Genomic DNA, 21117 nt, shown 5'->3' with positions numbered 1-21117 from the left:
CAGCGAGCTAGTCGTCGTCGTCGTCGTGGTCGTCGCCGCTTTCTTAAAACAATATTGCCGACTACTTGCCGCATTAATAGCGCAGACCGACGACGGCCCTTAACGATGCCAGTAGACAAATGGTGTAATTAATTAACCGCCTCGAAGGAGGATGATGATGATGATGCTGCTGCTGCTGCTGCTGTCTCCGTGCAGCAGTAAATGTATACAATAAAATATAATAGTGTGCGTTGTGTATATAAACACAAACACCGGGCACAAAATACCACCGGCTTTTTGTGTAATTGACTTATGGCGACCTGCCAATTTTACGGCAAACGCGTGCACTCAGCATATACCCACAGGCTGTGTGTGTGTGTGTATATATATATACTTTTAATATATTATATTGTTTCGATTTAATTAATTATTATCGGTAATAAAACGGTAATTACCGTCCGGGGCCAATGTGTAACACAAACACCACCGAGTATCGTGTAATAATAATTCACTTGGCCATTACGCAGTCGACATGACCAAAGTGTATAATATATACCCGTTTAATTATACCAACAGTGGCCATAGTATCTAATAATAATAGTAACAACAATAATATTATAATGGTTATTCGTATCCGTGCTAAACGTTAAACGCAAAAGGAGCAATTTGAAAATATATATTTTAGGGCGAAGGGGATGTTTTTTTTACAATATGTCCTATTTTAATTGCAGTTATACCGCACTTTACTCTTTTTTTATTTCCAAAATGTTATATATTGTCGGAAAAATTAGTTTGGTACATAATATAGAAAAATATATAATATAATCCATTGTAGTATATTATTAATGGCGATTAAAGCGTCGTAAAGCTTTTTTGCGATGCCTCTATTTGGGTTTCCTTGAAAAATTAAGTACTTCCGCCAATTTGTTTAATTATAAACACAGTAAGTTATTTTTAACTGAACACTGTGTGTCAGTTGGAAAAATTTGTTTTTATTTTTAGGTATGTTAAAATTTTGAGATTTCTTTTTTTTTAGATGTAGCGTTTTATTTTGATGTTTAATTTGTTTTCGTTATTTTTTTTTAATAGGTGACAACATAAACCTTGTGTAAGTCTTTTTTTCCGAATTACACTAACATAAACTCAATCCATATGAGCTTGGAAATTATCTTCAATTTGTACGCCCTCTCGTTGGGTAATCACTTCTTTCACAATTACTTTCTGAGTAGATGTGTTTGCATTTCTATTTCACTCATCGCTCCGTAGTTTACTAAAATGTTTTTTTCAATTTATATGCTGCTTTAAAAAAACACGTGTATCCGGTCTACGGTTGACAACCAACATTTTCATAGCCCTTCAATGCCCAATTGTTTTTCCATAGATTTGGGAAAAATAAGCACGTACAAAAGTATAAATGTAAAACAAATACATAATATTTTCAAACATAATAATATGGTAGATATCGATTTCGTAAACAACTATACTTGTATAGATAGTAGGAATATTTCAAATGAAGGAAAACAAAAAAAAAACTACTACCCAACGGTAAAATAATTTCATATTGACTTGTCGAAAAGTAAGTAATTTTAAAGGAAAAAAATAACAATAATAATAATAAAGTGGATCGTTTAACTTTGGACGGACGGCGGCGGCGGCGGCGGCTAGTGGACCAGCAGACGCCGGCCGGCGGTGGGGATGGCCGCCGTACCCACCGTTGACGGCGGCGGACGGGCGGCGCACGCCCCGCGCACCCGTTCAGTAGCTGTTAAACTCGCATTACAGTCACGTTAACAGTCATCGCCGGCACTTACCCGACGCACACCGCGCGTGCACGCCATCGTTGTCGCGGCCGCCGTCGTTATCGTTGTTGTTTTGTCGGACGCCGCGAGGTGTGTGCCGTTTTGATAAAAGAAAAGTTTTTTTAGATCAAAAAAAAAAAAATTGTATAAAAACTTGTGTTTTTTTTTTCGAACGCGCGGGTGTACGAGTGTCGCGTGTGTTTGTGTGTGTGCGAGTGTTCGGCGCTTTCGCTTATTGTTATTACCGTGTTTCTCGTGCGTTTTTTTTTTTTGTTTTTGTTTTTATTTTTATCTTGTCATCGAATTGTAATAATAATTATACAGTGATAACAATAATCGTGCCGACTCCGACGACCATGTCGCGTCACGCCATGCTCGAACCGTGCGGTTCTCGTTGCACGTTGCCCTCGACCATGTGAAATTATGTTGACAATGCAAATGATGGACTGCAACGGGAAGCCGTCGACCGGCGGCGGCGGCGGCGGCGTCAGTGGCGTCCGCGGAGGCGGCTTGATAACGCCGTCCCCGGAACCGGCGGCTGGCTACGGTGGCGGCACGTGGCATCCCCACGTGTACGGACACCCCCCGAGGACGCCGACGGCCCACAAGATAGCCGACATCTTGGGTTGGACCAAAGCGGCGGTGGCGGCGGCGGACGATCAACCGTTGAACTTGACCACGGCCGGCCGGACCAGACAGAACGGCACCACGACCACAGTGTTGGACTTGACCAAAATCAAACGCAAAGGTATATACCGTCTACTACACTCACTCTGTAGCTGTTGTCCGGTGGTTTAGAATTTAAAAATGTCTAACTTACCATTTACGGTTGACTTCTTTTGGCCCTTTTTTCAAGTTGAACGTTTTTCCTTATCACAATTATTATGAAAAGTTTCCGTCGTGAAAGTTAAAAAAAACAAATATCCTTTTAAACCGACAACCGCTTGTTGATGCATTAAAGAAAATCTTGAGTAATGTTGTATGTAATTTATATTTATTGATACCCCAACCGTAAATTGATAAGGAATTTTTATTATTTTTAGCCGATAGGCAGTTTTTTCTGGAGCATGAAAATAAAACAGAATTCAAACTCTTTTGAGTTAAATTGAATACTTCAAATTATATTATGTAATGTATTACACAAAGAAATGAAACACAAGCAAAATATTAGAAAAATGCATTTAAATTTGTCTCGTTAGAATTTACAATTATTAAGTTGTAGTAAAACGATTTATTTTGTTTTGAATTGTATATTCCTTATCAATTAGTACAGACAGGGATAAACTCATATTTTGTTTGCCTTATTTAAATAGATGACTGATTGACGTGTAAACCCCTATATTAGGTAACATTTGAAATAGGCGTAGGTATCTTGTGACTTGTCCTCTTTTCCTCAGACCTTAAAATTGTGCTAGGTGTCTAGAATGTTAATTGAATGGGCGAGTCAGACGCAATTAAACATGTATTACTTGACAACAACATGTGGTCCGTGTTAATAAGGGGTTCTCCGAAGGCAGTGGATGTTTATTTAATTAATTGCGTGCGTGCACAAAGGTTGAAAAAAATTTGTTCGACGACACTAACTGGTAGTACCCCTTTTTTTGTTTAGTATAGACCCGTTTTGTTCACTATAAAGTCGATTTCGGAAGAGATTATAACCCCTCGGGCTTCGACCCTTTCCGGTTGCGCCATTGATTAAGAAATAAAGGCATCGCGTCCCACATGTGAGGTATACAAACTATGTATAAATTATAATACTATTATGTACAAGTTAACAATAATATCGAAAATGAGATAATTTATTTCTATTATTAGATTAAGCTACCGTCAAAGTCTCTTTCTCTCTCTTTATCGGTCAAGTAATTAGCGACCATCTTTGTATTAATTGCAAGTCTTAAAATAAGCCAGCACAGTCGGGAAGAGGTCAAATGTAGGAATGATTATGCCCAACTGAAAAAAGTGATTGAACCGCGCACCGATCGACACCAATCCGTTGTGTGTATTAAGTATCGATAAAAACCATTATTTAAACAACATATTATTATAATACTATTATCAAGTTTTTTGTTTTTTGGATTTGCCTAACCAATATGTTGGTACATGGTCCAATAGCGGTGTAAAACATTTGGCATTTTCGTTCATTTCAATGCAATCAAAAAATGAAAATCTTTTTTCAACCGTAAGTTTAACCGTTTGCAAGTTTAATAACCTCCGGCCAAAATAGCCCGGCTTACTCGGGGGGTCGTCTTGACAGCTGTACTTTGTATTGAACTATGTGAAAACAAAATCTTAAAAGTAAGTCAACGCTGTGTTTTTTGGAGAAATTGTAACGCAAAGATTTTCCTCGACTTTCGGTGATGTTTTCCGTGTCTTGTTGGTTGTATTTCTTTTTTTTTTTTGTCTCTCTTTACCGAAAAAAACAACAAACAAAAAAAAAAACGTCCTCGGCCGAATCACCTTGGCAATCGTTGCTTTTTATTATCAAGCCGTTTTGCTCGTTCCACCGTAATCGACGCACCATCATCGCCAGGTCCTAGGTCGATTATTTCCAATAAAAATATAATAATAACATCCTTCGGCCGGAACAAAACGTTATTGTCGGATCCGCCGAACGGATTTAAGTCACGGCGCGTTTCCGACGACCTCGGTCGTGTTAGGCTCGACCTTAGAGATAAAAAAAAAAAAAAGGTGTTAATTTTTTTTCATTCTAAATTTTCCATTAACAATAAAAAATAAAAACCAATATAACAAACGCGGCGCAGGATCAATCAATTAATATATTTTATATCGCAGAGGCGATAAAACGTTTTTATTATCCGCAACAACTAGCGCCGGGTTTTCAAAATGCGACTAGTCACGGTCGTTCTTAATATTATTATCACATCAAAACGCCTTCGTTATCTCAATTAATATTATTACCGATTTTTTTTTTTTTTTTGCCAAGTATTTGTCTGATTTTTGGCCTACACCGTCGTCCACATCCTCTGTAGCTTTGTGGCGGCATTGTGATATTTGTTAAGTACTGCTACGGCACCGACCGTTTTACGACTTGAGAACAGGTATAACGTCTTGATTGCTTGGCCCGGCCAGTCCATCGACATTTTAAGTTGTTTGATGATAATAACACAATGTGTATTTACGAGCCCGGGATGGTAATAAAAATATATATTACTATATACCGCCGTTTTTATAAAAGTACAAAAAACAAACCTTTTTGAAATAATAATAATATATTAAACAATGTATATGTACATAATTTATAATCCTCGAACCGCTTGAACGTTTTAACGGACTGGCAAAGGGCGGTTGGCCCGCACAATTATATTATATTGTAAATCATCAATCCCCGTTTGGACGACCAAACTAGCAATAATATTATAGTACACTAATAATTGATTACAGTAGTATTAATTAGTGCTCGACTAGTGTTTCCGGTTTGTTTCCTCCGACAAAAACCGTCTTCCACAAAGAATAATGTAAGCGTTCCACTAAAAACAAAATTCATTATGAGTCATCATATTTATATATATATATATTAGGGTGGCGCAAAGTAAATAAATGTCTCAATGTTTATAGGAATGAATTATTTTTCGACATTGGCACCTCTAAAAAAATGCATTCTGATTAACTCAAAAACATTTATTATTCCATCTTAATTCCGTCTAAAATAAATTTCTGATCACATGACAGCTGTTCATTATGGCAATATTCTGAGCGTAGTCAATTGACACCGCCGTTATTGCTATTACACAATCGTTATCATTTTTATTATTTTGACTGCAAACGACAGCGTGGATTGAGAGCAACAAGCGTCGATGATCATAACAGTAATGCGAGTAGTGCGGTTGGTTTAATAACAATAATATCCGGATTGTTCCTTATCATCGACCGAAGACCGAGTGATGGGAAGGGAAGGATTACGACCATAGGATTTTCCGCACCCTCTTCCACCCCCTTCGACCCGTAGAGGAATTTATTATCTTTCCGTCTGGGGGGGGGGGGTTGTGTCAAACGCCAACAGAAAATGCCGATATGATGTTGGCTTTTATCGCTGTTAATGCACAGCATCGTCTCGTTTAAACATAAAACAAAATTTTGAAAAACGACAACTAAACTTAACGTCGCCGATCGGACCAAATCATCGCCTTGTTGTTGTGTCATCGACCGAAAAATGGGTCGGTTCCAAAAAAACACATCTGTTGCTGTTTATGCAAATATTATCTTAAATATATCATTTTCAATATTGCATACAGGGCGGTTCCGGTTAAAAGTGCAAAACTTAACAAAACAACAAGCTTGCCTTCCTTCCTGCTGGATACCAATTTGTTTTGCTGTATAATTATAACGACGACTAGATAAGATAAATTCTCAAAAACAGCAAGTCTTACTATTACTCGCATATTTAGAAGATGACTCTTTTAGTTGGTAAAATGCTGATTTGTTTTTGGTTTTTCTGGAAACCAATTTTTCGTTTGTTCGTACAGAAAACAATGCGTTCTTTAACATTAAAATTGCAAACAGTTATAATGTAGGCAATATTAATAATTATATAAAAATAGGGTATAGTTGTGTTCTAACCAAAAAACCTGACTTATAAAAAACACCGGATTTTGATGAACTCTTGACTTTTTTCTTCAAATATTGCCTTTGTATTGTGCGCTCTTTATAAAATCCTGAGTACCGATGGGTTTTTTTTATCAGTAAATGGATAACGTTTTCTTTTACAAGCCGACGTTGGGTTTTGAAAGCAAACAGTTTAACAAACTCGGGTACTACTTTTTTAGCTGAGCCTTCAAAATACATAAAATTTACTGATTTTATTTCAACTATATAGAAACTACAAGGGGAAAATATTTGTTTTAAATTTTGCCAAAAAGACTTCCGTTTCATAGTTAACCGGATTCTTTCTTATAAACGAATAAATTCATACAAAATAATAAACTATTAAACGTACACGAATAGCAAGAGCTCATAAACGATAAACCTAACCAATAAATGGAGTGTTTTGTTTTTTAACGCCCTGTATAAAAGTGAAAACGTTTGAACACATGACGTTGTGTTGAGGTGGAACAATAGTTATTATTATAATAACCGCTGACGGCTAAATAGTTATTTTATATAGTACACATTATCACTATTACTATTAGCCTTTTTGCGTTTGTTAATTTTCCATTCATAGCGCAATAACGTTTTTACAGCAAAAAAAAAAAAACCAAAACAAAACTGATGGTTTTCATTATTACTATATAATAATATTATTATTGGGCAAAACCGGATTGGCGATAATTCATAATATTGCAAGTAGTAATTGGATATGATAATATGAATACCCAGTTTTATTTTTATATCTATGAATTAATTGTGCGTTTTTCAATCGTTGGCTAAAAAAATCATAACTAGTAGTACTTGTAAGTATATGCGGATGACATTGTAGGTTAGGTTGGGTTAGGTTGTGTATTTGTATATTTTTGTATGGCGTTTACATATATTTCTATAGAACGCAGTGTACGATCTCTGTTGTTTTTAACTTATCCAATTACCAATTCAAATTAAATTTAAACTTCGGTTAATTAAGTACGCCGCCTATCTTTGCATACTTTAAATATTAAACGCATTTGGCCACATGGCGGCAATCGTGTATTTAAATAAAATATTTCCTTGAAAAATATTATATTTTTTTTTGTCTAATAAAATATTTTAATTGTCAACAATTATTGTTACATAATGTTTTGACGGGAAAACGAATCATAAACGTGGCTTTGTATCATTTTGTGTTACATACATTTCACACATGACCTTCCATGACAAACCTAAAGAGTAGTACTATTTTAATTAGGTATTTTTGATATTTAAAAATTAGCCGGGGTCAATACCCTCGCCAACGTTTCAATAATACTACTTAGATATTATATTCTTCAAATTAATAATTGAGTAAGTTCGGAATGAAACGAAAATCAATTTTAATTTTAACATAATATAATATTATATAAAAATTAAAACCGCACGATTTCAGTTTTTTATTACTTTATATAATATGTAATATTATGTTTGTGCGTCACTGTTAAGACTTACCTCTCCAACCGGATTCGCCATTGTTGTCTAATTAAAAAGTAGTGTAGTTTTAATAATTAGTCTTAAATCACATTTTTACGAGCAAGCTCCAACGTAGACACTTAATAATATATTGATGTGGTTTTCCAAAGATATGGAAATACCGTGAAATATAGTGTGTGTTGACTACTTAGGTAAAACGTAGAATGTATAATATGTATGCCGACAAATAAATCTAGATTCCACTACGAGTTGCGGTGTACAAATGATAATAAACGTTAAATTAATTAGTATCTCAATAACCCGAAGTCATTAATTATAATATCAATTCGTTTTCTTATGGCATGGAAATAAAAAAAAACCGCTCATAATCTGAACTACAGCTGTTGTTAATTATTCCATTTTCTTATTTTTCATGTGTTAATAGGCAATCTATCCAAATCTGGTTTTTACTGTTTCTTCGAGTGTTATCTAATGCTAATTTCTACAGCGACGCTTTAATTTTTTTTTTCGGCGTTTAGCACCAATTAAAATTAAAAAAAAAAATCACAAGAAACCGCTTCTTTCTCTACCTATAATATTTACTTAACACATCATCTGTTACCCTCTACTACTTCCTTTTACTAAATCTAGCTTTTTTTTTTTTTAACTCTTATATAACTGTTGTTCGACAAAGACCAATAATGATTATTCTTTGAAGGGGATCTAAATCCACCACTCCCTTGGTTTTCGTTTCTGTACAAGTAATCCAAAATGCAAACAAGAAATTGAGGGGGGGGGGAGCGCGGTATCGGCTGCGGCTGACATTAGGTATAACACCCGAAGGTAATCTCTCTGTTAACCGGCTTGTCACCGTTCGCCTTATCTGCTGTACAAGTAGGTATAAATACATCACCGTTGGACGTTTAGGAATTGTTATTTTTTATTTGTATTTGTGTCGATACACCAAACGACATGACAAAACAACACAAAAACTTCCACACACACACAACGGCGCTTTTATCTGGTAAACAGTTGTTTTTGTTTAATCCAAAGAATAATATTATAATAGGCGGTTTGTTTTTTTGACGGCTGTCAAATAGGTAGGCAAAAAAAAAATTGTCTGCAGCAGTTTTTTAACACTAGTTGCTGCTTGCTTAAATAACGTCGCTAATTTGACATCTTGTTTGTATATGAAAAATAAAAATAAAATATTACCAGTAGAACTGGCGGCGACCGGTCAATTAAGACGTGCCCCGCCGTCGAGGCGTTGATTCTTAAAAATTAAAAAGAAATAGTAATAAAAAAAATATATATATATAAATATACAACATTATAACTCGTTTAGTACACGCAACGCGCTCGCTAATTTAACGACCGACTTGATGTATTATGTTATGGGCACGTACACAACATACCCATTTAAATAGAGAGAAACTCCAAAATTACATTCATAAAAATATAATATAATAAATAATTATTATACAGATCTCCTCGTTTGTATATCCCCCCATGTTGATTATACATGCACATATTATGTTGTGTTGAGCTGCAATTATACCGGGTGATTCTTTTATCGCAACACTCTACTCAGATGTTGTTGCTTAGAACCCTTTACTCGCAATGGTTGACAAAGGAGTTGGTGAAACTTATCTCCTTGGTTCGAAGCCCGGTGATTTTTGGGTTTAATCTAATATTTTAAGAAGAAGATTACATTGATCAGCTTGAAAAATCGTTACCCGCAGTTTGTCCGTTTCATAAAACTTTTTTACATTTGACTATATTTTTGCAAACATAACCCTGACAAAAGTGTTAAGAAAAAATTACATGGCATGATAAGAGCTATTATTGATAAGGATTTCGTTAATAAGAGTTATGAATATGTTAAATCCAATTGGTAGACAAAAACGCTATTATTTAATAATTAAAAGGTCCCCTTTAACTTAATCCATCAACAAATCATTAGCCTTTTCAGCTGATCTATTCTTATCAGCTGATCGTCTCCGCGTTCTCGCTTGTTGATCCTGTCTTATCAATAAATCATTACTCGTCAGCCGATTTTGGCATATTTATGGATTATTCTTAACTTTATTTTAAAATAAAAAGTACATTAAATGCTCTGCACGGACTCTGTTTTGTTGACACGGGTTAAGTCGTTTACACGACGCTCAAGTGAAAATTCTACTTGTCGCTGAGGCAAGTGTTGAAATTGAATAGCTTCGGCTTTCTCAGCCAGTTCACGTACTAGTTTAGTAATTATTGGAGTAGGTACTCTCAATCTAGTAAACTAGTTAATTAGATAATATAGCGTCGTCTTATCGGGACAACAATCTTATTTCAACACCGAGTATATTATTATTGAGTCTGATACACCTATAATTGGGACATACTGCAAATGGCTACTAAAGGGCCAAGGAAATGAAAATTAAAAATGGACCACTCGGTATACACTTGGAGAGATATATTGGATTTTAATGATACGGTAATATAGCGCCCGCTTTCGGACCAAGGCAATACTATTAAGTAGTATAAATTATTACTCGTAAGACTGTTTGTATGTGGCGCTACATAGTATATTTATACACATATATATATATATATGTAAATATTATACAGTAATTTGTGTCCATACTTAACAGCTCGTATTATATTATCACGAGTTATTTGTTTAAACGCGTGTGCACACCTTCCAGCGATCCGTGGCCGTTTACGGTATCTTATTAACATGCATACACTATATGATATTACAAGACATAATATACATACATAATCCAGTATTGAATAGTACGTATAATATTATGTAGTATAAACACCTCAGCAGCAATCGTAGTGTATTACAAGTACAAGACAAGTAGTTGCAGTTATTTTTTTTACTGCGTGTTACGGTTTATTTTTTTTTTTATTATACAGTCATAAATATTTTACTTGATAATTATGTCGACGACCGTATTATACGATTTGGTAACGAAAAAGCTTAAAACGTTTAAAACGCTGTAAAAATTATCAATAGGGAAAACATTTTTTTTGTATTTTCTTGAGGTATGTTTATTTTTAAATTTAAAAATTGTATTTATTTTAAATCACTTTGTACGCATTTAGTTTGAAACTTGTTTTTCTCAAGTTGTTGTTTTTTTTAAACTGTGACCGCTATATTATTTTAAAAACCACTCTCGACGGATTCCAATGTCATTTATACAGCATAAACTTTCAGAGGCCGCCATTTTGCTTAATTCTTGTTTTTGCTGCACTTGTTTTTCATGCGTAGAAAGTACTGTATGTAGACGTTTCATTATAATCCTGGAATCTATAGTGGTCAAACAGATAACTTGGTCCAGACTTGGTGTTTTGATTTGAAATTATTGTAAAATTTTCTTGATATGTAGTATAAAAAACTGGGTAGTATATGTCAAACAAAAAACATTGTACGACGCTTATAAAAAAATAGTTTTAAATGGCCTTTTTTTTTTATAACCCTAACTATTAATTCTAATCCCTACCCTTTTAAGGTGCGGATCTATCGATCAAGTTAGTTAAGTAATGTTGAGCGACTAATAAGACACTATAGCGACTAGATAAACATTTGTATTCGTTAAGTGTGAACATTTAATTTTGGTTTTTGTTTATCATAAAAATTAAATATACATGTTTATGTTTGGGAACCGACTTATTTTAAGTGATGGTCGCTTGCAGTGTGCTTTCTGTTCACTGATCATCTTCCGGTTAGGATTAGACGATGCTGTATGTAATGTTAATAATTGTCTTGTTTAATAGTTTAATACTTAATGGAATGGTATTAGTTGAAAATCGATTGTTGTTAGGTACAAAATAAATAACAAACGTCCGTCGTCGACACCTAACCGAATTTCGTGACTAATACTATTGCTTTTTTTTAATTTTCTTTAAAACTCGGTCAAATTTGAATTAATATTTTGCCTTGGCTGTTCTTCGTGTGTTCACAATATTATTTTATGTATACCTCTATATTTATCGACGCGACGGCCAACCGCTGTATACTATTGTATTTTTGTATGTATACGTTGCCTTGTTGTTGTCGGTGATATTACTATTGCTTTAAGCACAGTAAGCGGTTATGATTATTTTGACACTTTTAAAATACCATATTATAAATAATTGCCATCGTTTATTTTACCGTTTTGATTTGCAAAAGTGCTGAACATAAAACAACAACACATACACAGACAAGACAGACATACACACACAAGCATTTTTTTATGATTTATTTTTACCGAAAAAACAATAGGGCCGTTCAGTAGTTATTTTACTGCGATCCACACAATGGTCCAATATTGTGTCGACTTGCCTGTATTATAATAATATTGTGTTACTATGTTGTTGTGACGACCCCAGATATCCGTTGGTCGTGGACTGGATATAATAATATATAATAACGTTCTTAAAACGTGCCAAACATAAACAACTGGTATTGCCAATGTAGGTACGACTAAAAAATAACTTTAAAAAATCCGCTAATATATTTAAATGTATTCATAATCAATATATTATATTTTGTAGTTTTATTGCGTATACCATGTACTAACACCAAACGACCAACCTGTTTAATATACTGTTGTTCTCTCCTTTGATATGCGTTTAGACTTCCTTGAAGAAAAAAAAAAAATCGCTATATTATTGTTTTTTTAATCGATAACGATCGGTTTTAATTTTGGATGCGTGCCTTGTGTATGTATTAGGTCAATGACTAGCGGTTGTTGTACCCACTCTGTATACGATAACATTCGGTATATAATATGTACAACAATTTTAATTTGTTTAAGGTTAAGGTAGGTCAAAGTCGGGACACTAATTCTACCTGCCATTTTTAAAAAGTCCAATACCTGATGGTTACATTGTCACAAGTGTTGCAATAGTATTTCCTCAAACCCTTCAGTGCCCATTGTAGCAGAAATGCAACATGTTTATTAGATAATTTTATTTTGTTAGAAAAAATACATCCAATTTAAATGGTATTATATAGTAGTTGTTTTAAAAACAAAATTGCTATCTACCGGATGTTATAAACGTATTTTTTTTTGTTTTAAATATATACTTTTTTACTTATTTTTTCCAAACTACTGATAAAAATTAATCTATACAAAAAAATTGTACATTATAAAATTATTACAAAACATGTTTGGCATCGAAGGGATAAAAAACTAAAAATATGTCGCATAAATTAAATTAAAAAAACAACTTTTCGAATGCTAATGTGCTACAAGATGTCGTTTTGGGGATGTTCATAATGTTTCTAAAAAAAAAACGACAACTAAACGTCGTTATGGTATTATTATATCAAAATGGAAACGATTTCAAGTCTATGAATATGTGTTTTGATAACAGTTTAACGATGGTGTGCGACCATATTATTATGTTATATTATTATAATGGCGATGATGGCAATGATGATGATGATAATAAATAAATAAATGTATAGGAAGAAGAAAGTTGTCGGCGGTTTCGTGCACCGGAAACGGTCGTTGAAGAAATCGGTGCGCTTTTTTTTTTATTTGTTTTTTTAACGACACGACAAGTGCAAGTGGCGGTGTCCCATTAACAAAACTACAACCGAGCATTGTGCCGTTTTTTTACCGTCCAGTCCGGTGTACGCAACAACAACAATAATAATAATATTATAATATTATGTACACTTATGTATTTACCGTGTATATATATATATATACACACTCACTATTAGTACTCGGTAGTAAAAAAGCGGTGGCGACCGAGGCGATGAGTAATAACAATGATAATAATGTATGTATATATATATATATATATATATATAACGGTGACGTCACCGTTTGTGCAGAGCGTTTACCGTTTTTTAACGACGTCCACATGTTCTCGGCAACGCCTACTTTTTATTCTCGTCCTCTATTTTTTTATTATTATAATATTCGATTTTTTACTCAAATACGGCGATAGCGCTCGGTATTTGTTTTATAAACTGATAATAATTATTGAGTAGGTACAATGCCGACTGATAAGACGGAAGTAACATGATTATGTAGTTTTTTTTTTGTTTTACTAGATTAATAATTATATTAATAGTTTTTACATGTACGACAATAATAATTAGAGTCCGGATGTCGATGACCTCCCCCCCTGCCAAAAAAAAAACTAATGGATACAATAGAATACACCAGTCGTGTGCAAGATTAATTGACAATAAAAATATACAAATCAGTCGTTCGAGAAAGGGCGTAAGTCATGAATACCAAATTTTTGGAAAACAAAATAGTTCAACGGTATTTTACGATAAATTCTTATTGTTTGTTTTTAATTGGTATGCTGAAAACGTGTTTTGTGTGTATTTGTTGTGTTTACTTCGTTTTATTCTCGCTTTAAAGAGCTGATAATATAATTTATGCCAATTAATTATCGTTCAATAAATACTAACGGTCAATATTGAGGGGAAACGCGTTTTCGGTGTATTTTTAGAAAGTTCATTTGTTCATGTTTCAACAGTACTGTTCAGAACTTGTGCCGCTATTCCGAACTTCCCGGTGGAATTATTTAGACGCGCTTACACCTAAACGATACCCTGAAAAACGGTCCGCTTAAGCGAGCTGTCCCTAATGTGAATTGCAAATACTGCACAACCACTAACTGCGCCCCCCCCCCCCATCCCGTGAGTATAGATTGTGAGTTTAGGCGGTAATCTTTTGTGGGACTTGGCGATTTTACATGTTTATTCGATTCCCAATCAATCTGCACACTCTTCTGGTGCTGTGAAGGGATGTTGATTTTTTTATTTTTAGGGTCGTTTGTGTGTGTGTGTCGGTGGCGCAGGCATAAAGCCATCGGGGTAGGCGACGGATATTCCCTGTGGTACACATTATATATTATGTAGGCGATACGTGCGCACGGCTATATTGACAGAGGAAAGCCCATAGTCTATTGTTTGTGGTGGGTGTATATATATATATATAGGACTAATTTACCATTCTGGGGGAGAAGAAGCTGCTGTGCTCGAATCCTGTACTACTACTCTCGACGGGGTGTCCAATCGTTTTACCCCAATTTGTCGTCGTCGCCGTCCCTAAATAATAATAATGATAATAATATTAGACTCGACGTAGTATTAAGAATGCCTGGATTTTTATACCCCGTTTGTTGTTTGGCTTATAAACTCGGAGCGAAGTAAAAGTTTTGAAAGTCTTATTAGATAATTTCAATCGTTCATTTATGGTATGTATGCCGTCGTCGCTATTCCTATGATATCCCGGTGGGGTTGAATATAGTAAAAGAAAATTAACGACGAGACGATGAAGATATCCATTCCGACGTTAGGCTGTGAAAAGGGTTGGCATGCTTGTATCAGTATGCATGAAAGGGGAAAAAACATGACACAATAGCAATAAATTTTTATCGGATCTTGTTTTTTTTTTTGTGAGGAAGAAGACGCCACAGAAGAAAAGATATTATACATTTTATTTTAGTCGGTCTCTATCTGTAATATTTTTCGTTTTTATTTCTCCACAAGTAAGATAGGTACTGTTACTACCTACCTACCGTTAACCATAAAATATAAACCGGTGTAGTGTATACGTATACATACAGACATTAAACAGTCGCACGCCTTCTAGCTCGGTCCGACGTTTATGTTGTCGTAAAAAATAAAAACGTTTTCGTTAATTTTATTTCCTCAAAAAAACCGTCTGATTGCATTAATAAAAACGCGTCCAGATTGCACATCGACCGTTTTTTTTTTTTGTAAGACCTTTCGATAATTATGTGTCTTCCCGGACTCGAAACAATTAATGCAGCAGTTGAGTTTTGAATGATTACTTTTGGTGTATCGAGGTGGTATAGTATTATGTTTAGATTTCAGCTGCACACACAACTTGACTGTCATTGCCTTTCCCACCACATTACAACAGCTATGACAGTGATAATTATATTGTAAAAGCTGGTTGTCGACAATAGTCACACATTTTCAGTTGTCATTTCTTAATTGAAATAGATAACAAAGTAAAATACGCTGTCAAAAATAATCATTATTTGTATAAATGTCATTATCTCATAATAATTGTCACAATAATATAGTTTTAACATACTATTACTAATGTTGTATTATATAAAATGATGTATGGACAATAAGAATCCATGAACGGACATTTTGAAATCGATAATATTTGGAACATGTTCATGTTAATAAAATATTTTAATAATAATAATTCCTGGATGGGTTACTATAAGTAGGTATGAACATTTTTTGGAAAGTGTTTTAACACATATGTCTAATAATATGTTGTTATGTTGTTTTGTTTTCAATAATTGTTCGGTTTGTAATATTCATGAAATATTGTGACAGCTATTATTAAAATTAACCATTTGTCCATAGTCATTACCCATTTTTCTTATTGGATATTTAAAGATGGTAAATAATTCCAATAAAAGGAAAAATGAGATATATGTCTTCCTATTTGTATATGTGTGTTTATAAATTGGACAAATCGTATAAAAGCGTCGCAGTCAATATCATTTTTTTCTATCTGAAAGGAAGTCTAATTAAAAAATTGTGTCTAAATTGTTAAATAATAATAATTAATAACGAATCAGCGGAACCGGGAAGCGTGTTTTTTTTTGGCGGTTATTTTTTGTTGTTTGCCGTTGTTGTAATGCGTTCACTTCTAAAAAAAAAAACCAATACTGCGAAATGGATGTTTTTTAACGGCATATTAAAAATAGCGATTAGTTAATTAAAAACAAGAGATAATCACATTATTATATTTTCATTATGACCCGGCCGTATCATTATTGTTATTAAGATTTTTTTGGTTGCATATATACATCATAGTTTTTAGTTCTAGTATTTATCATTAACGGCTACAATAAATAACAACGATAATAGTGTGTTGCGTGTTTTTGTATGTGTACATATAAATATTGATATAGCACTCGACCGATCGTGTACCCAATGCCGGTATAATATATATATATATATATATATTATAGTGTGTCTTATCGATATGATTGTTTAAACGGTAATTATTATACTTAAAATACACGAGCCCGCGTTACGTTATATGCCCGCCTAAACGTTTTTAATAGCATCTAAACACGCGTGAGTTCACTTCATTCATAAGTGTATAATGTGTATACATGTATGAATTTCCAATATACAAACACAATGCACACATTAAACCCAGTTTGTATAATAATATGTATAATAGGGCATTATCGTTTTCAATAATAGTCGTTGTAAATACAAGAGGATCTATTGTTGTTTTTTTCTTTTTCAATTATAACAGACGCGCTATACTTATTAATTATTATTATTATTTTGTAACTGTTTTTTATGGTTTCGTGTAAGGAAAACGCACAAAAAATTAATCGATAAACGATTATTAATGCACGAGTAATTATTTATCAGTGTTACAAGAAGACCTTTTGTCTTAAGGCGTTATACATACGTCTTACTTTATTAGCCGTCAAAAACAATAAATGCGATTTCCGACGAAATTACTATTGTTTAAAAAAACAAATAATAATAGCGCTGAACACAATATTTCAAAATAATTGTATATAAATATGTTTTAATTGTTATTTGAGCGGTCAGTAAAAAAACCTTTGATATTTAAGCTTTTTTTGAAATTTGACAAAAAAATAACTGAAGTAATTATCATAATATTGAGTTACACTTAAACTCTTATCAAAAACACAGTAAACTGTCCTCGAGATAACGGTGGTCGATGATGAAATATAAATTTTGTGTGTACATTTTTGACAGTTTTTCATCAACGAAGTATGTTTATAGGCATTTGTACATTAAAAACTCATTCAGCTGACCGATTTTTGCCTAAGCTAACAAAGCGCTAACGTTTTATCATAACAGCTACTGTGAATGTTACCGGATTTGTACTTATCGCACTTGTTTACTTTTGTTATCAATACATTCGAAAGGTAAATCTTATTTTAGTGTTAATCATTTATACAACCGTTTATAAATATACACATTTTTTAATTGTTTATTTATAGCTTGAACTCAGGTACTCGTTGCGACACCGCGTTGGTAAAATCATCATTATGACAATGTTATATATATTTTTTAAATAGTTATTAAAAAAACACTTATAATAACCGTACTCTATAACGCAGCTGTTGTCGAAACGTGTGTTGGATTTGAAGTACTTTTAGCTCAAACTAGTGTGACGCAATTTCATCGACCGTTGGTGGTACCGCTTTTAAGTATATTTTTTAATGCTTAACGCCAATGCAAACTGGAACAGTCTACAAATTTATAATTATATTTTATACTTGCAAAAGAGAGACAGTGGTTTTAACTTTTTGTTTGTGTTGGTCGTTGGTTTGTAATTTGTTTTGTTCAATAACAAGAGATCATTGTATAATATGTGCATAACTGTGAGGCGCTAAATATATAGTTGCATAGGGCAAAAAAAATCTATAAATTAATAAGATTTTGTTTTGGATCAAAAAACGGATACACACAGTAAAAGTAGTGTACAAAAACCAACAACATAATAATATTGTGTTGGGGTATCTGCATGTAGATAGAAAAGCGAGTCGGACCATAGATGTTTGCTGACAATAGTAGAAACTTATCGCACAACATGAAAAAAAAGCAAAATAATCGTTGTCGGAAAGACAAAAAAAAGAATTTATTTTTATAAAATAAATATTAGTTAATTGATAAAAAAAACACATTAAAAAAAACAAACAACACTGGCCACCAATGTCGTCGCACATAAACCGCACGCACAAAGAGAGTCGGTGGTCGGTTTATCGCTTCACATACACTATTAATATTCAGTTTTTTTTTTTTACTGAGATCATTTATATTTATTTTTAGACACCCACAGAAAGGACGTTAAAACAATTCACCGACTAACAACAAAACTGTTTATTATCAATCGGTGTGAAACGAACGACTCAATTTATTATACACATAGTTAAGGCTTGTTCTTGCTTGTCTAATTTTCGGGGAACCATCAATCGGCCCGAAAACTTTTCGTGATAGATTTTTAAAATGATTAAGAAAATGTCATAATAATATCATGCATAAATTCTGATGTGTATAATTTTCTGATCTGTCAACTATACAGACTGAGTCTAGTGACAGTTTGTAAACGGTCGTGTGTATGTCTTTGTTATGGGCCATACAGAGTGATCATTTTACAGTGAACCACTCAAAATCTCATTGGGTTTAATCAAATCAAAATCCACTCGACCATTAGCTAATACTCAATGCGCGTACATCAGTGTTATAATATGGGCGCTAGTTTCACTCCAGTTAATTTCTCTTTCTAACGTCTAGTGTCGCACATCACACGGCACACCTGTTGCCCCTTTCCACTTAATTTAATCTCGCCTTGTTCTAAGTCTTCTTCGAAATCGTCTTGCCAATACACTAGCTGTGTAACCGATGCCAATTATACCTACCCCCTCGGTACTTTCGAGTATTCTGTTGTAGTAGGTATACCGGCTATTTGATGTCAATAGCGATTTCTCTTCCCCCTATCTAGTTTACTCCGGAACAATAGAATTTCGTTAGGTAAGGTTAGGTTATTTTTCAAAAAACCAGTTGACACGCGGACAAGGGAAGTGATTTTATTTTCTGCCTGGTGGTCGTCAACATTTCAGTTGACGACCATCAGGCCTTGGCGGATTTATACTTATATGTATGTATAAAACGTTTAGAAACGTTACACAATATACATATATATATATATACTACTGTAATAACGATTGTAGTAAACTGCAGTTGGTGTGTGCTGGCTTCGACACATGCCAGGTATCGGTTGTTGTGTGTTAATTGGCTCGGTGTTGATGAATCACCCTGTAATGTGTGTGTGTGTGTGTGAGAGAGAGAGAGTGCTGACGATCAGATGGTTCCCCAACAGTCTCTTGGGGATAATCTGCGAGACTAATTGACCGCGTTCTCTGAAAAGATGAAAATCCTCGACTCGCTTCATAATATAGTAATGCTGTTGTTGTTTGCCCTAACCGGTTTTTTGTTGCTCTTACCGTAAGAATCCCATTTAATCCGATCCGACACTTTTCGAATCGACGGCCTGTAAGGTACAATGTCATTACATCAGTTGTACAATACATAAAGTTAAGTACAATTTTTAAATATATTGAAAAATGTCAATGTTAACATCCCTGGATTAAAGAATACACGATTATGTTCAGCAATAATTTCGGTTGGCAAACGGGATTTGGACGTTGAAATCGTGTGACGTTAATACCGTTATAAATGCTCTCGTTTATACTTAGCGGTAATAAAAAAAATATATATATGCTGTTTTTTAAATCCCTTGCTTATGAACCGACGCATTATTGCCCGTTGCCAAGTTTATACAAGAAAACCGCACCAATATAAATTATTATCATCATTTTTCGGTCACGTGTAAAATATACTATATTTCACTCTTAACGCCCATTTAATTTTTTTTTTCTATTTAGTAGAGGTAAACACACTACAAATAAACTTACATAATAACGACACACATAAATTTCCTAATGAAGAAATTTACAATCTAATTATCTATTAAATGATTGAGTTTTTTTTAATTTAAATAGGTCTTAGTTTTTGAAACTAATATTTTAATTACATGGAAATAAGAAAACATTTGAAAATGTTTTTTTTTGTGACATATTTAAATTATTTTGATGGTGGTTTCAATAAGATGCCACAATTAACAACCTCAGAAAAATATTGAAAAGGTAATTTCCATATTGTAATACCACAATGACACTCAAACGGTTGAGCAGGCTTGGTAACTGCACGGTAAATTTCTTAACAGTTCTATTATCAAAATATGATCATGGCCAAAAGTGAAATGGCTTAAATGTGACTCCTCTCAATGTGTACTATTCTATAATCATTTGTATGTTAACAACGTTTCTTCGAACGCAGTTTTTTTAAAAAAAAAAGTGATTAAACGATTCAAGCTCAAAGAAAGTAATTATAATAATACATTATTCAAGTGGAATTATATTATATACCAGTCGGCGGTAAATTTTCAAATTTCGGTCTGCATATTACAATAATTTGACCATGTATATTAAAGTACTCATAGGTTTCCCAATTCCCACAGAAGTTTTGAACGTTTCTATACCATTATCTTGTACATTTTATATACTTCCTATTGTGATTTATAACATTATATACGATAACATCGTCCTAAACCGAAGTATACATTTTCTTTGTGTGTGTGTGTGTAACAAACACCGACTACATAATAAGTATTTTTTTTTTTTTTTAGTATGTACGATTCGTTATGGGCTTATGTGTATTATCTCTCGCTGGCTCTTTAGTTTT

The 21117-nt window shown here is 33.6% G+C and overlaps 1 protein-coding gene across 1 annotated transcript in view; it reads left to right on the top strand.

Annotated features, from left to right (window-relative positions):
* Positions 1–1755: 1755 nt before the first annotated feature.
* LOC126833457 (homeobox protein Nkx-6.2-like) overlaps positions 1756–21117 on the top strand; it is a 74719-nt gene continuing 55357 nt past the window's right edge. Inside the window, exon 1 of the mRNA XM_050564805.1 lies at positions 1756–2526. Within this exon, the coding sequence (XP_050420762.1) occupies positions 2202–2526 (325 nt within the window). The 5' untranslated portion in view covers positions 1756–2201. The remainder of the gene's footprint in view (positions 2527–21117) is intronic.

Source organism: Adelges cooleyi, unplaced genomic scaffold (genome assembly GCF_023614345.1).
Source record: "Adelges cooleyi isolate 19-005CV unplaced genomic scaffold, UGA_ACOO_1.1 ACOO_flye_CR_arks_rails_tigmint_CR_PRNA_2, whole genome shotgun sequence".
Lineage (NCBI taxonomy): Eukaryota > Metazoa > Arthropoda > Insecta > Hemiptera > Adelgidae > Adelges > Adelges cooleyi.
The sequence above is the reverse complement of the archived record's forward strand: the minus strand, read 5'-3'. Positions and strand labels throughout refer to the sequence as shown.